Source organism: Phascolarctos cinereus, unplaced genomic scaffold, assembly GCF_003287225.1.
Source record: "Phascolarctos cinereus isolate Bilbo 61053 unplaced genomic scaffold, phaCin_HiC Scaffold_2;HRSCAF=192, whole genome shotgun sequence".
In the NCBI taxonomy this organism is placed as follows: Eukaryota; Metazoa; Chordata; class Mammalia; order Diprotodontia; family Phascolarctidae; genus Phascolarctos; species Phascolarctos cinereus.
This window is the reverse complement of record NW_027555625.1, coordinates 110,407,699-110,425,800: the sequence shown is the minus strand read 5'-3', so window position 1 is coordinate 110,425,800 and position 18,102 is coordinate 110,407,699. Positions and strand designations below refer to the sequence as shown.

At 35.8% G+C, this 18,102-nt stretch overlaps 1 protein-coding gene across 1 annotated transcript in view; it reads right to left on the bottom strand.

The window, feature by feature from the left end:
* Positions 1–18,102, bottom strand: part of SANBR (SANT and BTB domain regulator of CSR) — a 64,772-nt gene that overhangs the window by 44,816 nt on the left and 1,854 nt on the right. Inside the window, 1 exon segment of the mRNA XM_020985496.2 lies at positions 7,121–7,276. Within this exon segment, the coding sequence (XP_020841155.1) occupies positions 7,121–7,267 (147 nt within the window). The 5' untranslated portion in view covers positions 7,268–7,276.

Below are 18,102 nucleotides of genomic sequence, written 5' to 3'. Positions count from 1 at the left end.
ACTTAGTTTTAGTGGTTTATAATTGAGCAAAATAGCTCCTAATAATTGCTTTAATTCATCTTCATTGTGATGAATTCAGCTTTTCTATACTGGTAATTTGGCCTTCTTCTTTCTTTAAAAAAACCAAATTAATCAATGGTTTATTATATTGGGGTTCCCTGCATAAAAACCAGCTCCTAGTTTTACGTATTAATCTTTTCTTTACTTTCAATTTTATTAATTTTTCCTTTGAGATTTTCAGGATTTCCTTTTTGGTGTTTAATTGGGAAATCCTTAATGTGCTTCTTTTCTCCTAATTTTTTTAGTTGCATGTCCAGTTCGTTGATGTGCTCTCTTTAATGTACATGTTTAGAGATATAACTTTTCCCCTAAGTGCTGCTTTGGCCACATCTCACAAACTTTGGAATATTGTCTCATTACTGTCATTCTTTTTAAAAGAAATTATTATTTCTGTGATTTGTTCTTTGACCCATTCATTCTTTAGGATTAGATGATTTTATAATTAATTTTTAATCTATGCTTCCATGACCTTTTATTGAAGGTCATTTTTATTGCTTTATGATCTGAAAAAAAGATACATTTAAGATTTATGCTTTTTTTTGTATGTTTGAGAGGTTTTTATGCCCTACTATATGGTCAATTTTTGTGAATGTGCTATGTCCAGCTGAGAAATATACTCTTTTCTACTACCATTCAATTTTCTCCAGGGGTCTATCATACCTAGCTTTGCTAAGATTCTAATTAATTTCCTTAACTTCTTTCTTTTTTATGGTTGGATTTATCTAGCTCTGAGAAGGGAAAGCCAAGGTCCCCCACTAGTATAATTTTACTGTCTACTTCCTCTGGTAATTCATTTAACTTTTCCTTTAAGAATTTGGATGCTGGGGCAGCTAGGTGGCACAGCGGATAGAGCACTGGCCCTGAAGTCAGGAGGACCTGAGTTCAAATCCAGCCTCAGACCAATCACTTGACACTTACTAGCTGTGTGACCCTGGGCAAGTCACTTAACCCCAATTGCAAAAAAAAAAAAATTTGGATGCTATGCTATTTGGTGCATATGTTTATTACTGATGTTACTCATTGTTTATGATGCCTTTTGGCAATATGTAGCTTACTTGCTTATCTCTTATTAGATCTATTTTTGCTTTTGCTTTATCTGAGATCAAGATTGCTATCCCTGCCCTTTTTTTAAATTCAGCTGAAGCAAAATAGATACTACTCCAGCTCCTTATTTTTACTCTCTGTGTGTCTGTTTCAAGAGTGTTTCTTATAAGCAACATATCACTGGATTCTGGTTTCTAATCCATTTTGCTATCTGCTTCCATTTTAAGGGTGAGTTCATTCCATCTGCAGTCATGATTAACCACTGTGCATTTCTTGCCATCCTATTTTCTTCTGTTTATTCCCCCTTTCTCTCTATCCTGTCTCTCCTCCAAAATCTCTTTTGCTTCTGACCACTGTCTTCCTTTATGTGCTCCCTTCCTTTTATCAACCCTCCCCCCCTCACCATGTTCTTCTTATCCCCTTTCCCTCCTACTTCCCTGTTGGGTAAGAGATTTCTCTACTCAATTGTGTGTGTGCGTGCGTGTGTGTGTGTGTGTATGTGTTTTCCCTCTTTGAACTAGTTTACACAAGCGTGATTCAAGTATTACCCTCTCCCAAGTCCCCAATCATTTACCCCTCCACTGTAAAAGCACTTCCTTGCATACCTTCATTTTCTTTTACATTATCCCAACATATTTGACTCCTGCACTGTCACGTAGAATCTTTCTAACTGCTCTAATAATGATAAAGTTCTTAGAAGTTACAACTATTATCTTCCCACATAGAAATGTAAACAGTTTAACCTATTAAGTCCCTTTCATTTCTCTTCTGCGCTTACTTTTTTATGTTTCCTTTGAGTTTTGTATTTGAAAATCAAACGTCCTATTCAGCTCTGGTCTTTTCACCAGGAATGCTTGAAAGTCTTCTATCTCATTAAATATCCATTTTTCTCCTTGAAGGATTATAATCAGTCTTGTCGCGTAGGTTGTTCTTGGTTGTAATCCCAGCTCTTCTGCCTTCCAGAATATTATATGCCAAGCCTTCTGCATTTTTAACATGGTAGCTGCTAAATATTGTGTCATCCTGACTGTGGCTCTACAATATTTGAATGGTTTCTCTCTGACTGCTTGAAGTAATTTCTCTTTGACTTGGGAGCTCTGGAATCTGGCTATAATATTCCTAGCAGTTTTCATTTTGGGACTTCTTTCAGGTTGTGATTGATGGATTCTTTCTATTTCTATTTTACCTTCTGATTCTAGGATACTGAGGCAGTTTTAAACAAATAATTTCTTGAACTATATCTAAGTTCTTTCTTTGATCATGGTTTTCAGATAGGCCAATAATTCTTGAATTATTTCTCCCAAGCTATGCTCCTGGTCTGTTGTTTTTCTGATGAGACATTTCACATTTTCTTCTATTTTTTTTTTCATTCTTTTGATTTTGTTTTATTGTTTCTTGATGTCTCCTGGAGTCATTAACTTTTACTTGCCCAATTCTAATTTTTAAGGAATCATTTTCTTCAGGGAAGTTTTACACCTCTTTTTCCATTTGGCCAATTTTATTTTTAAAGGTAATATTTTCTTCAGTATTTTTTGTGCCTTTTTTTGTTGTTCTGTCATTTTCAGTCATGTCTGACTCTTCATGACCCCATTTGGGGTTTTCTTAGCAAAAATACTGGAGAGGTTTGCCATTTCCCTCTCCAGTTCATTTTATAGATGAGGAAACAGAGGCAAACAGGATTAAGTGACCTGCCCAGGGTCACACAGCTAGTAAACGTCTGAGACCAGATTTGAACTCAGGAAGATGAGTCTTCCTGATTCCAGGCCCTCTATCCATTGCGCCACCTAGTGCCTCTTTTGCTAAACTGTTGTCTTTTCATAATTTTCTTCCCTTGTTCTCTTTTATTGACCTAATTTTTCCTCTACCCCTATCATTTAATTCTAAAAATTATGTTCTCCCAGGAATTCTTGTTGGGCTTGTGTCAAATTCACAAATTTTTCCCCCCTCAAGGCTTTGCTTTTGATTTCATTGTTCTCTTCTGAGTTTGTGTCTAGATCTTCCCATAGTAGATTTTTTTTACAGGCAGGTTCTTTTTTTTTTTAATTTGCTCGTTTTTTCAGCCTATTTCTTGACTATGAATTTATGTTAAAGTTGGTCTCTATTCCCAGTGGTGACAAGAGTAAGAACTCTGCGAAGGTGCAGTGAGGAACACCAAGACGACCAGTTTGGCTAGACTATGGCTGCAGACATCATTACCTCTTATGTAGACTATTCTAATTGGTCTTCCTGACTCAAGACTCTCCACACCCCAAAAGTGTAGTTCTAGTCATTCCTCATTCCCCCCATCCCTCTTAATAAATTCTAGGGGCTCCCTATTACTTTTAAATCAAATATATGTTCCATTGTTTGACATTTAAAGTTCTTTATAATTTGGACTCTTCTTATCTTTCCAGTTTTACACATTCTATCACTTCCATATGCTCTATGGTCCAGCCAATGGCCTACCTGCTATTCCTATCATAATACTTCACCTACGTGACACTGGCTGGGCTCCATGCCTAGAATGCTCTCCCTTCTCACTCCTGCCTCGAAAAATTCTAGGCTTCCTTCAAGATTCACTCAGTTCAAATGCCAACCTTTGGAGGAAGTCTTCTTAGTCCCCTGGTTACTTGTGCCTTCTCCTCTAAGGTTACCTTGTAACTACTCTACATATGGCTTTTATATATCTATTCATGTAAGTGTTCTCTTCCCATTAGACATAACTCCTTGATGGTAGGGATCATTTAAATTTTTTTCTTTGTATTCACAGCATTTAGCACAATTCCTAGCATACAATAAACACTTAATAAGAGCATGACTGACTAATGCATAGAAAAATAGGTCAAACTGAGGTTATGAAGGGCTTTAAATGCCAAGCCTGAGGCACTTATATTTAATCATCAAGGCCACAGGGAGCCACTTCAATTTACTGAGCAGGGAGAGGCATAATCAAACAGTGTTTTAGAAATATCACTTTGGCAGCTGTGTGGAGGAAAGAATGAAGAGGGCAGATGTCTGAAGCAAGGAAACTAATTAAAAGGCTATCCAGTAGTTCAGGTGATGAAGACCTCAACTAGGATGATAGCTCTATTAGTGAAGAAAAGGGTATGGATGCATGAGATAGGGAGACAGAATTAACAAGAAGGCAAACTGCCTGGCTATGTGGGGTGAAGGAAAATTAGAGGAAAATTACAAGCTTGTGAACCAGGGTAACTGGAAGGGCAGTGGCTTCAAGCTTTGTTTTTGAGTCTGAGTTTAATACATTTACAGGATGTGTAGTTGGCAATAATGTCCAACAGGTAGCTGGTGATGCAGAACTAGAACTCGGGAAAGAGACCAGGGCTACATCTATAGCCATTAGGGTTACTTGTGTAGAGATAACTGAACCAACAGAAGATCATGTGGTTACTAAGAGTGGAGAGAACAATTTCCTTCATACTGGGAATATTCTGATGGGTAAGCTACTGAAGAATTTTAATCCTGAACAGCTGTAATGAGGAAACCTTCCTTTTCATTATTTGGTGAAACTTTTTTTTAAGGCTACCATTTCTTCTCTATCTTTACACCTGGCTTTGTAAACTTGCCCAGAGGTGCCTTCTCTGATAAATCCCAATGATATAAAATTTATCCATGAAGCACTTTTCCCAGTCAATAGCCTTTTTCTTCGTTTCACCATAGTGAGACCCACATATTTAGGGTTTTCTCTACAGGACAGTCTTGAGGTTATAACCAGAGCAAAAGTCAGAATAGGGATGATGGTCCAGCAAAGGATATTGAAAAGAAATGGCTAACAGTCTCAAATGTTGCAGATGTCAAGAAGGATGGACACTGAAAAGACCATCAAATTTGGCACCTCAGGGAACACTGTTAACTTTGGAGAGAGTAGTTTCAGGGGAGGTCAGAAGTTGAAATGTAAGAAATTGAAAAATGAGAAGAGACAGGAAGAAGAGATGACAAGGATAGAACATAGCTATTTCTAGAATTTTGTTTGTAAAAGGTAGGAGACAGCTTGAGGAGAAGGTAGGGTTAAGTTATGGTTTTTTTAAAGATGAGGCATAATTAGGCAGCAGAAAGTAAGTCAGTAGATAGGGGGAGAAGGGACAATTGTAAAGGCATATTATTGGAGAAGGGATTAAGCTGAAGGACTGACTGACTTTTGTAAAGGGAAAAGGCCACCTCTTTTTCAGAAAATGAAGTTCACACACAGTTATGGCACACAACATTTAATTCATGTCAACAACCCATATCGCATATCCAACCAATACTTTCATCTAATTTTAAAATGAACACTGGAATACTCACTATAGTAGGATAATTGGCTTATTCCACTCAGTAGTTTAAATTACTTAGTTACTATTCCTATTAAACATACAAACCACTTACCTGGGCTGGGTCTGTTTAAGTAAGTGAGACACATATTTTCAAATATTAAGAGATTTTATTCTAAAGCAAATACTTACATAATCCTATCTTTAACAATGCATATTAGTTAGGCACAAAATTAAAATTTCATAACGATAATATCATTAAAATAATAAGTAAAAATGAAACAAGAAGAGAATTATTTAATCAGGCCTAAAGGAACAGTTGTTAGATAACTACTGAAAAAGAATTGTGATGAAAATTTGAACTGAAGATGAATAACAAAATTCTGTATTTTTACTATTTGGAAAATGGCAATTGTCATGTAAATGTAAATATAAGGTGAAGAATTAAAATCATCAGAATGTTCCATTGAATCTACTTTTTGTACACAAAATAACTCATAGTTATTTTTCTTCTACAATTCAGAGATGTAGGTTTTATTTTTAAAGCTGTGATTTATTCAGCTATCTTTTACTATTTAGCTATGTTGGAAAACAGAATGAAAATTTACCCAAAATTCAATAAAGCAACTATACATGAAGTCAACGGAAGGTGAATGTTTTTCTTATTTAATAAATTAACCAAGGATACTTGATGCAAATTTTTGCCACAGCACATAAGGAAGATGTTATCAAAACAAGATATTTGTACATTTAACTAAAACAAGAAGCTTACAAATTCTGAATATCTTGCTAAAAAGCAGTACATAACTATTTTAATAAAACAAGTCTATATATTTTATTATTTTAATTATATACATGAAAACTTTCTATTCGTAAAATAAAGGCTATTTGTCGTGTCAGTATGAGAAATTTATGCAGCTACATAAGTCTTCTTGCTTGTTTCAATGACTGTAAGAAATAATTTTGCTTGCCTTTTTAATTTCTAAACAATCTCTCACTTTTGAATGAATTAGTCCAAAGGAAAAAATACATTATTTTTGTCTCAGCAGAAGTTACTTAAGAAACACACATATGTATTTATTAAATGGTCCACCCTAAGCCGACTGTTGTAATTACTATTACAAAAGGTGATCATTAATCTTAGAACACTTCACATCTTAGTTGCCTATACCGTAGCCAACTCGTTTTAAATTTTAATTACTGAGCACCTGTATACCCAGCTAGGTGCTGAGGGTGACACAAAGATAATTGATCTTAAGGAATTTATAATCTAGTATGAGATGATAAGTTACATTTTCTCCTAATTGTCTGCACAGGGACTTTGTAGATTTCTTTAACTGCCAAGGCCCCTAAAGCCTAGAGACTTGACTTTTCTTTTCTTTTTTTTTTAAGTTAGGCAATGGGGTTAAGGGACTTGCCTAGGGTCACACAGCTAGTAAGTGTTATGTGTCTGAGGCCGCATTTGAACTCAGGTCCTCCTGAATCCAGGGCTGGTGCTCTATCCACTGCGCCACCTAGCTGCCCCTAGACTTGGCTTTTCATGAACACATTAAATGTATAAAATATTATCCCTCTGCATCTGGTTGTAAAACTCTGACACGTGGCACTTTAGAGTATATAGTCACACATATACTATGTGTACATTTTTATACAAATTACATGAACCCATGTTGTAATATCTAAAAACCTATATGATTCAAACAATTAACATCCTAGTAGCTATTTCTTTTAATATTTTATTTGACTGGATTTTAGGTTTGAAACTTTACCTCTTTTGATGTTAATCCAGGCACTAGCCTTGCTACTGTTTCCCAGTTGATAGGCTGAGGTACTCCAATTAGAGAATAAAGGATCATGTCCAACACCATTTGATTATTACACAGAAAATTATTGTTTTCTGAATATCCACGACTCATCTTTTAGAACTAGGAAAAAAGAAGAAAAACATTATTATTTATATATGAAACCCCCAGTTTTTTCAATGTTTTATATATAAGGGTAATAGTTTGTTCCTAAGAATTATTTGGTAGCAAAACACATTTTACCTAAGCCAAATACTCATATTTAATACTTAAAGTGAAAATACTTAAACTTAAAACTTTAAAGACTTGGAATTGCATTGATATGGGTACTACCTCTACTGAGACAAACCACAACCTTCCTAAGGCCTAACACTGGCAGTGCTATGAGTTTAAAGAGCCAGTTAAATTCATCAATTGTTGGTAACCTGGTGGTTTTGAGCCTTTCCAAACTTAGCTAGGTAGATCTCTGGACAACAGATAGCTTATCACTAGGCCCACATTAAAGACTGGAATATTTTAGAAGAAAATACAGTTTAGAACTGAATTACTCTTGGAAGTATTCACCTTAAAAAAAAAGACTAACATCTTAAATACTGCTGATTTATGTACTGAATAGCATTTCACAGACGGCTGGTCAAAAGTTGTCAAATAATGCGCAACAGCATAGGCTAAAGGCTTAAAAAAGGATTACATAGGTCAAAAGTAGATGTTTCATCTAATATTTTAGTTGGGAACAAATGAACATGCTGTAACAGACGCAAAACTCAGAAGTATGAGAACAGTACAGTATGACAGAAAACATTTTTACCAAGATCATCTGGTATTTCATGATATTCATAATTGTTACTGTGCTGCATAATTAGACATAAATGTTAAGCAGTTAGCCTAAGTAATTATAATTAGTATACTTCTGCAGAGCTTAGCCACAATTTTAGTTTTTCTTTTTTGTCAACAACATTCTCTATTTTTGATAATTTAATAAGTGAAGTGTTGGGGCAGCTAGGTGGCATGGTGGATAGAGCACCGGCCCTGAAGTCAGGAGGACCTGAGTTCAAATCCAGCCTCAGACCAAACACTTGACACTTACCAGCTGTGTGATCCTGGGCAACTCACTTAACCCCAATTGTCTTAAAAAACAAACAAAAAAAGTGAAGTGTCACAGATACCAGTTTGTCACAGTACCTTGCTCAAATTTAACCTCTATCGTACAGCACCTCAGATCCTTATTAAAAAAACAAAGGTCCTAGAATCAATTACTTACTGCCAATTGACGTCATATTCATACTTCACACCTTGGACCAGATATAAGTATTCCAGTGTTTCTCAAATCCCCACCCCTTAACTCATCTTTTATTTCTTCCCGTCCCCCCACCTTGTGTTTGCTGAACAATAAGTAATATATCTAACTTCTCCCTGTTTCTTATCCCTGGTTCCAGATTCAAAAGGACATGACTGTGGCAAATGAGTCAAAAGATTCTTAGATTGCTTGCCCACGGTGTGAAAGAAGGTGAAATGATAGTAACACTTTTTCTGGGACACTATGTGGTTACTAATCAAAGAACATAATAATCTCCAAAGAAGCTAAACTATGGGTGCTCCAAAGAGCAATGGAAAAAAACATGGTAGGCATAAGTAGAATGTAACATATCTCCAATGATGATGTAGAAGCAACAAAGGGCAAAAAGGATAGCGTCCACGAAAATTTTTGACTGGAAAAGAAGGTTTATGTTACAAGAGCAAAGAATAACAAATGGACAAATGAATACTAAGCTGGTATTCACAAATGTTAAGCCTCTAAAATAATAGGGTAGATGCTCTACAGGAGATTTATGAGAGGACAAGGCCAAGAACAAGAATTACACAAGATCACTGGAGAAGGTACCTATATTGATGAAATTATAGAACTAATAAAGTTTTAAATTAAGTGGTTAGTGACAGCTCAAGGGGAATATCAATAATCTAGAAAAGTACATTAAGCCTAATGCTATATTCTTTTAATGGCATTTTGTACATTGCTGAGGTGTACTTTTATTGGTATAGGGAGCTAATGAGGGTAATTACCTAATCAATTTGTTTTGTTTATAGGATAGTGAGCCTTTATACAGGACATACTTCGGAATTTTACTTATGAGTGCTGGCCCAAAGATGAACTTTGAGTTTGGCATTATGGTAAAAGCCATCCTTTTGGCTGGCCTTTAAAAGAAATTCCTCATTGAAAACTTAGTTCTTTCTTTTCTATCACTGAGAGAGTGAGTGTGTAGAACATGGCTAACTACATTTGCTGGAACATGTTTCTCAAGAGGAGAGTTTCTGGATCCCAGAGACAGATCATTAATCTCTCCCACTGCCCCACAGATGGCAGCTTCTTGGCAAGGCAAAAACTATGGCAACAGTGAAGCAACAAGAGTTCCTGGAAAGCTGCATGTACTTACTTGCATAGCTCTTAGAAACACCAGCTGTAACAATAAGACAGAAATCAATGGTACAATAAAATGGAGACAAAATTGTTCCTATTTGCAGATAATACTGGTGTAATAAGAAAACCCCAAGAGCTGGTGAACAAACTGAGATAATAAAGTAGGATATAAAAAACTGATAAAAACCAAAGCAATAGATTTAGAGCTGGCCAGGATCACAGAGGCCATTTAACTGAACATCTTCATTTTACAAATGAGGAAACTGAGGCTCAAAAAGGTTATGTGACTTGTCCAAGGTTGCACAGGTATTAAGTGGAAGAGTCAGAATTTGAACCCAAGTCTTCTGACCCCACATCTGGCATGTTTTTCACTATACCATGGTATAATGCTAAGTAAAACCAGTAAGAAGTACTACAAGAAATTATTCAAAATTACTACAAAATGCATATAACAGGAAGTTAACTTCATTTTGTAGTTTTAACTATTATTATGTATAAAAATAAAAGAACACGTGCCTAGAGATTAGGAATGGCTGAATAAAGTGTAATACATGAATGTACTTGGATATTGTTGCTTCATAAGAATGATTAATATGAAAAATTCAAGGACTTGAAGAGTGAGGACACCTGTGTCAAGGGAAGTCCATATGCTAGCACTATAACAATGTGAAGAAAGCTAGCACGGAGAGGGAACAGAAGTCTGGTCAAATAGCAGACTGATGTCGTGGTAGCATACTTTCCAAGGTAGAAGATACATCCTACTTTTCTATTAATAAAGTGACAAACTTTGAGGGAGAGGACAGGGAAAATTTGAGTGATTTGTTTTGATGTTTGTTAGGGCATATGTTGTGTTAACATGTATCAATGCATTAAAAAAGCAAATAAAATGCTTAGGGGAAAAATAAATAATTGGAGAGGTATTCCAGTGTTCATGGTTTGGCCATGCTAATATAGTACAAATTTTAACGAGAGAACCCTAATAGTAACACAAACCGATCTATAACTAGTAAACAGCAGCTGTCTATTGGGGCCTCTCCAAGTCACAAAAACAAAATAAGAAACATTAAGAGATTAAAATGTCCCCAAAAGATAAGATGGTTCATGTGTTTTGAGGGGAAAATAGAGGAAATTAGATACAGACTAAACAAAGCTTGACAAGATATCCAACAACAGCAGCAGCAGCAGCTAACACTTATGTAAGTACTTACTGTGGGCCAGGCACCATGCTAAGTGCTTTACTCATGTTATCTCATTTGATCCTCACAACAACCCTGAGAGATAGGTGTTATTATTATCCTCATTTTATAGTTGAGGAAACTGAGGCAAACAAAGATTAAGTGACTAGCTCGAGGTTACACAGCTAGTAAGTGTCTGAGGCTAAATTTGAACTCAGGTCTTCCTGACTTCTGGCCAAGCACTCCATCCACTGTACTACCTAGTTGCATAAGCAAAGGTTTCTATCCCAAGGGCATTCCAAAAGAACTCCCCATTGAAGAAAAACAGCAAAGATTCATAAAAGTTATAACCATTTTCTCCACCAAGGCCTCCATCATGTGTCCCTCTAGGTCTTCAAGCGAAGCTCGCTGACTGAATTCAAACTCCGGCTGCAGGTTGCCCATCCCTGGTGTAATCACTATACTTGGATCCTAACATTACAGTTCTGCAGGTGCTTAAAAAGGAAATAGAAATGGCATCGAAGAGAACAAAAACAGGAAAAGCAACTGGATTGGATCAAACATGTACAAAAGTGATATGTGATGAGGGGGTACAATTTTGAGGGCACCAAGGGATTTAACTGTTAACTTAAAAACACGAAGGGGCTAAAGACTTAGAAAAAAAATCTCAGACCTTACTGATTTCTCCAAAAAAAGAGAAATAAGAGTATATCAACAACTACGTGCCTGTATGCCTCCTTTCTCTCTTACACAAAATCTTTATGAGGAACAGCTATACACAAATTGAGGACATCCCTGATGAAGGTATTAGCAGGGAACAAGAAGGCTTTTCCAAATTATATTCAATAAAGGACCACATCTTTGCCATCTCACAACTGTCTGAGAAACGTAGCCAATATAAGATCCCATTGTGCCTATGGTTTGTTAATTACGAAAATGCACTCAATTTAGTATAAATGTTGCTTTATACAGTTGTTTTTTTTTTCTTTTTTTTACAACACTGTGTCTTACATCTATATATCAAGATCATTTGAGATTTCCTGGAAGATATAATAGAAATAAAACTATCAAATGACCTTCTAATAATCAAGTGAGAATAAAACAGGGAGATGTATGCTACCCAAAAGTGTTCACTCTTGGATGGTGAGGTATTCAAGGTACTCCTATTTGCAGATGATAAGGGGCTGACTGCATTAATCTCCAAGATACTGTAGAGGTTTCTGGAAGATTTCTTTTCCCCACTTAATTTTCTCTTATTCTATCTGCATCAATTCTATTTATGCAAAAGCTTTATAACTTTATATATTTGAAGGAGTTCATTTTGCCCATCCACAGAGGAAAGCCCAAATGAATAAAAGTTACTGTTGTCTAGATTTCAACACAAATCTGAATAGACACCCTACAGAGCTTCTCCATCTGGGTCAGGCAATAGAGATGGCAAATGAAATGAACCCAGAATTGGAAAGGAGGAAGGGTTAAAGTTAGTTGGCTCACTTCTGGGAAACTGAAAGGCACTTTTATTGACTTCAAGCTTCCATAACAATAAAGGTCTGTCTTTTCAACACAAACATTTTATGAATCTTGCTTGTATGGCCTCAAGACCTCAGATGACACTAACTCCTGAGAATCAAAAAAAGTGCATCACACAGAGGGTAATGAAAAGGTGGGTGTGAGCAGGCTGTAATACATAAACAACAGAGAGTATCTCACAACAGTAAAGAATGTCATCAAAGAATAGTATAACAGAAAGGTAAAAGGGCTTTACACACAATAATTCTGCAAGATAGGTGCTGTTATTATCCTCATTTCACAGTTGAGGAGGCAAACAGAGGCTATGTGAAGGCCCAAGGTCTGTTCAAACAGAAAATATGACATGGCCAGTCATATTCTCAGAGAAAGGAATAGAAGGGAGATGGTTAAAGTGCTGGTATCACTTTTAATGCTGGGAGAAAGCAATGAAGGACCCCAGCAACTTGGGAGGAAGGAGCCCCTGTAGCAAAGTTCTGGGAAGCCATTTGTGAGGACATGGCTGGGTTACAATTTGCATCACTGAAGATTAGTCCTGAATCAATGAGATCCAAGATTCATGTGAAAAAGAGAATGTGCTATATCACTTCAATTGCTAATCACTGAATGAAACTAGACATAGTTATAAAAATTTATTTAGCATGTTGTGGGGCGGGGAGGAGAGGGAGAGGGAGAAAACGTAAATCTCTCTTTCTCTCTCTCACAGCTAGTGAGTATTATGTGTCTGAGGCTGCATTTGAATTCAGGTCCTCCTGAATCCAGGGCTGGTGTTCTATCCACTGCCCCACCTAGCTGCCCCCAAAACTCAAAATCTTATGGACGTAAATGCTGAAAACCAAAAATTAATTAATTATTTTTTAAAAATGGAAAAAATTTAAAGGACTAAAAGATATGGTACACAAGAGAAATAATGAAAAAAGGACTATACTATAAAAAGGTAATCAAATCTATTTGGTATTGGTTAAATAATAGAAGGGCAGCTAGGTGACACAATGGATAGAGCATCGGGCCTGGAGTTAAGACGACTTGCTCTTCTTGAGTTCAAATCTGGCCTCAGACACTTATCAACTATGTGACCCTGGGCAAGTCACTTAACTTTGTTTGCCTCAGTTTCCTCATCTTTAAAATGAGCTGGAGGAGGAAATGGCCAACCACTCCAGGATCTCTGTCAAGAAAACATGAAGAGTCAGATATGACTGAAAAACGACTAACAATAACAAAACAACAGTAGAGTAGGTCAGCGGATCAGACTGGATAAACAAGAACCAATAGGCATTTGTTAGATCCAGAAGCAACCCAAGATAGTAGCCCACTGTTAGATAACACTAAGAATATAAATTAGCTGGGGAACCTATTTAACAAGAACTTATGGGAAAACGTTTAGTCTAACAATTATACCTATGGCACAATACAAATTCCAAATGAATACTAGACCAGAATGTAAAAAGATGTTGTAAAAAGTTCAAAACCATACTTCACAAGTACAGTTAGAGGGAAGATTTTTTTTTTATTTTTAAGTACTGAATTTTTACTTTTTATGTGTTAGTCCCACACTGCTACTGAAGTAGTCATGCTTAAATAGTAGCAACATTTAATTTAAAATCGTATTTTACTTTTCTACCTTCTCCAACTTTTTAGCTGGGTGGAGCAGTGGATAGGACACCAGGCCTTAAGTCTAGAAGACCCGAGTTCAAAACTTGCTTCAGATATTTACTAGCTGAATGACTCTGGGCAAGTTACTTCACCTCTATTTGACTCAGCTTCTTCAGTAAAATGGGGATAATGCACCTATCCCAGGGTTTTTGTGAGGATCAAATAAGACAGTAATTGTGAAGCGCTCAGCACAGTGTCTGGCATGTAATAGGTGCTATGTAAATGTTAGTTATTATTATCATCATCATTATTTCAATATGACCTACAGGTATCACATCCTGCTCCTCATCTCCACCAGATGGAGAATTCTTGATTTCACAAGGCAAAAAAAAAAAGTTTATCCAGCAACTGTTGAATTGAACCGTTCAATTCCATAACAATGTGAACTTTCTCCTTTAATCTTTTTGTCAGATTTGTCTAAAACTGAGAGAGTGACATTAAAGTCTCCTGTTATTATATTGTTGCCTATGTCTTCTCATAATTCAGTTAATATTTCCATTATAACTAAGATATTTGGAAAATATATTTAATACTGATATTGGTTTGTTGCCTCTGGTTGCTTTCAGCATAATATTATTTCCTTGTTTAGTTCTATCTATATTATAAATTTATTTTTGCTTTGTCTGATAAATTTTGTTTCAGTCCCTGATTTTTATTCTGTGTATGTCTTTGCTTTTTAAGAATGTTTCTTATAAGTAACAGATTGCAAAGTTTTGATTTCTTATCCAATCTGTCATTCTCTTTTGATATACTATTCAAAATTATGAGAGGTTTATAATCTTTCCCCATTTGTCTTTAATATCCCCCCCCTAAATTATGCTTCATTTCCCTCCTTCTCTTTAAAGATTGTATTTTGTCTCTTCAGTTGTGTTCACTTAATGTACTTGAAGGTAAACCTTTCCCCAGAGTTCTCTTCTTCTCATTCTGAAGCCATTCCCCCACCCCATTTGTCAACTCGTTCCCTAGTTTTGGAGTTTTACTTAAACTTAGTAATTCCCTTTTCTTTCTTCTTTTGTCTAGTTATGTAATTCTTGCTGTTTTTTTTCCTGTTAAGTAATTAAACAAAACCTCCCTTTCTCCATTTAAGTTTTTTTAATCTTTTTCTTTATCTAATCTTTAATAGTAATTTTTCCAATTATATATAAAAACAATTATTAAAATTCATTTTTCATAAAATTTTGAGTTCCAAATTTTCTGCTGCCCTACCCTCCCTACTCCATAAGAAATGAGCGCAATCATGTAAAACCTATTTCCGTATGAGTCACGTTGTGAAAGAAGAAACATTTTTGCATCTTTTTCTAAATTTCTTTACCTCATTCTCTTCATTAATTGCCTTCCTCTGATAATTCTACATTCTTATTCTTCGATTCATGGTCCTTAAGCTTAATTTATTTCTGGTCTCAGTGTTCCTTATGGATTTAAAGCTTCTCAAGTTTCTATTCTGTATTCCTCCTTTTAAATATTCTATATTATTGTCTTGTGGATCTTGCTCCCTTCCCCCTTTTCTGTTCTATTGCACTCTTTTCCTGACCTCTTGATCATGCAATACATTTCTATCCCCTGTCCTTTTCATGATCATTTTCTTTCCCACTTCCCATGAAATAAACTCCCATGAAATTAAGAGAAACCTAACTGGGATAAAAATTCTGCTTTAAATGTATGTGATAACAATATGATAAACCAAAATATAAAAGGGAATTAAAACCAAGAGCTATTCCTCAGTAGGCAGTCAAAGGATAGGAACAATCTTCTTTCTTTCCCTCTTTCTTTCTTTCCTTCTTCCTTCTTTCTTTCTTTCTTTCTTTCTTTCTTTCTTTCTTTCTTTCTTTCTTTCTTTCTTTCTTTCTTTCTTTCTTTCTTTCTTTCTTTCTTTCTTTCTTTCTTTCTTTCTTTCTTCAATTGGGGTTAAGTGATTTTCCCTGGGTCACACAGCTAGTAAGTGTCAAGTGTTCAGTCTGAGTCTGCATTTGAACTCAGGTCCTCCTGACTTCAGGGCCGGTCCTCTTATCCACTGCACCACTTATTGGCCCCTATAGGAACAATTTTCAAAAGAATTGCAAACTATGACTATGTGAAAATATGCTCCAAATCACCAATATGAAAAATGCAAACTTAAAAAGTTGAGGTTTCGTGTCACATGCTGAGAATTGGCAAAGATGACTCTCCCCTCCAAAAAAAAACGGTATCAATAAGCAAGCATTTATTAAAAGTCATTAATACTTAATAAGTGTCCTTTTCTTCTTTAATCGCTTTGGAGTACAGGCCTAAAATTTTTATTGCTGGGTCTAAGAGGATGCAGTTTGGTAACACTGGGACACAGTTCCAAAGACCTTTCCATAATAACTATGCCAATTCATAGCTCCTCCAATATTAATGTGTCGGTTTTCCAGAAGCCCCTTGCAAATTTAGTCATTTTCCATTTCTGTCAAATTTTTCAACCTGATGGATGTAAGGTGGAACCTTAGAGGTGCTTTACTTTGCATTTCTTGAATAATTAGGGACTTTTTTTCATTTGTCTTTAAACAGCCTGGATTCTTGAGAACTGCCTGTCTATAACTGGTTCACATACTTATCAATTGTGAAATGCCTTTCATTCTCATAAAGCTGAAGAGGATTTATATACTTTCTAAAAGAAATCTCTATATATTAAAACAAAAGTTATACCAACATAACTGATATTTGAAATATGCTGTTTTATGTGTATATATATATATATATATATATATATATATATATATATATACACACACACACACATACACACCTATTCATTCAAGTTTATGTGATTATAGATTTAGAACTGGAACAGACTTTGGAAGTTTTTTAGTACATTGTACAGATGACAAAAATGAGATTGAGTAAAGTTAAGTGGCCCAAGATCACACAGGTGGTAAATTGGTAGAGCCAAAATTCATACTCAGATTTTCAAAACCCATCTGTTTTTAAACTACTATGTTACTTCTTATAGCCCCTAATTAAAAGATATGCCAGACAACCATCTGGCACTAAATTTGAGTCCTATATAATAATAACATTAAAAACTGTAAGTGGTCTACTCACCAATTATTCTACAATCTTCTTAGGATAGGACAAAACGGCCATCAGAACCTGATTGACTCTGGGGCAGTCAGCTTCCTGGCAATCTGAGGCATAAAAAGTCCTGGTCACTTGGAGTCTAGGCCTTTCAGACTTGATAGGTCTGAGCAGTTAGGTGGCTCAGGGGATAGAGAGAGAGCACTGAGCCTGGAATCAAAAAGGGTTTGAATTCAAATCTGGCCTCAGACACTAGCTGCATAACCCTGGGCAACTCACTTAACTTGTGAGCCTCATTTTCCTCATCTGTAAAATGGGATAATAGCACCTACCTCTCAGGGTTGTCCAGAGAATCAAATGAGATAATAACTGTGAAGCACTTAGCAAGGTGCCTGGCACACAGTAAGCACCATGTATAAAAATGCTTACTCCCTTACTCCTTCCTGGGTGCCTAAGACCATCGGATTATCATACCTTGATGACCTACTTAACCAATGCATTTCCAGATGGAGACAAGGTGGAGAGCGGATGTCCAGAAAAGCTAAGTACTACCATATTCTCGTATTGCAAGCTCCTCTGTTAAATGATCAATGAATTGTCAGCGCCTCATTTCATCTTAACATCAAAACTGAACTAATAGACACCGCTGGTGTTAAAGTTCTTCTAACTAAATCCAAGCATACACTTAGTTATGTGAAACAACTAATGAACAGACAAGAATCAGGACTAGCGAAATGGATAATCAAAATATACTTTTTAACCTTCCTATGTAAATATATAAAAGGAAAAAAACCAAGGAGTTCCTATACCAATGAAATCACAGGCCCCATCCTCATTCCTATGACTCCTTGGCTTCTTAGTAAAGATATATGTGCTGCATTGGTAATTTTCAAATTGATGAGATTTAAGAATGTAAATACCTGAGATAACCTGAGATGAAACAATGCCTCTATTAAGCAATCTAAAAACTAAGCCAAGCATTTTGAACTTTAGCCCATTATTAACTAGGGTTATTTTGTAAAGAATCATTTCTTTCAATCCTACATTACCACAAGAACATCAAGTCAGTTTAACACAAACACTGAACGAACGTTTATTAAGCACCTATGTACCAGGCTATGAGGATTCAAATACAATTAAACAGT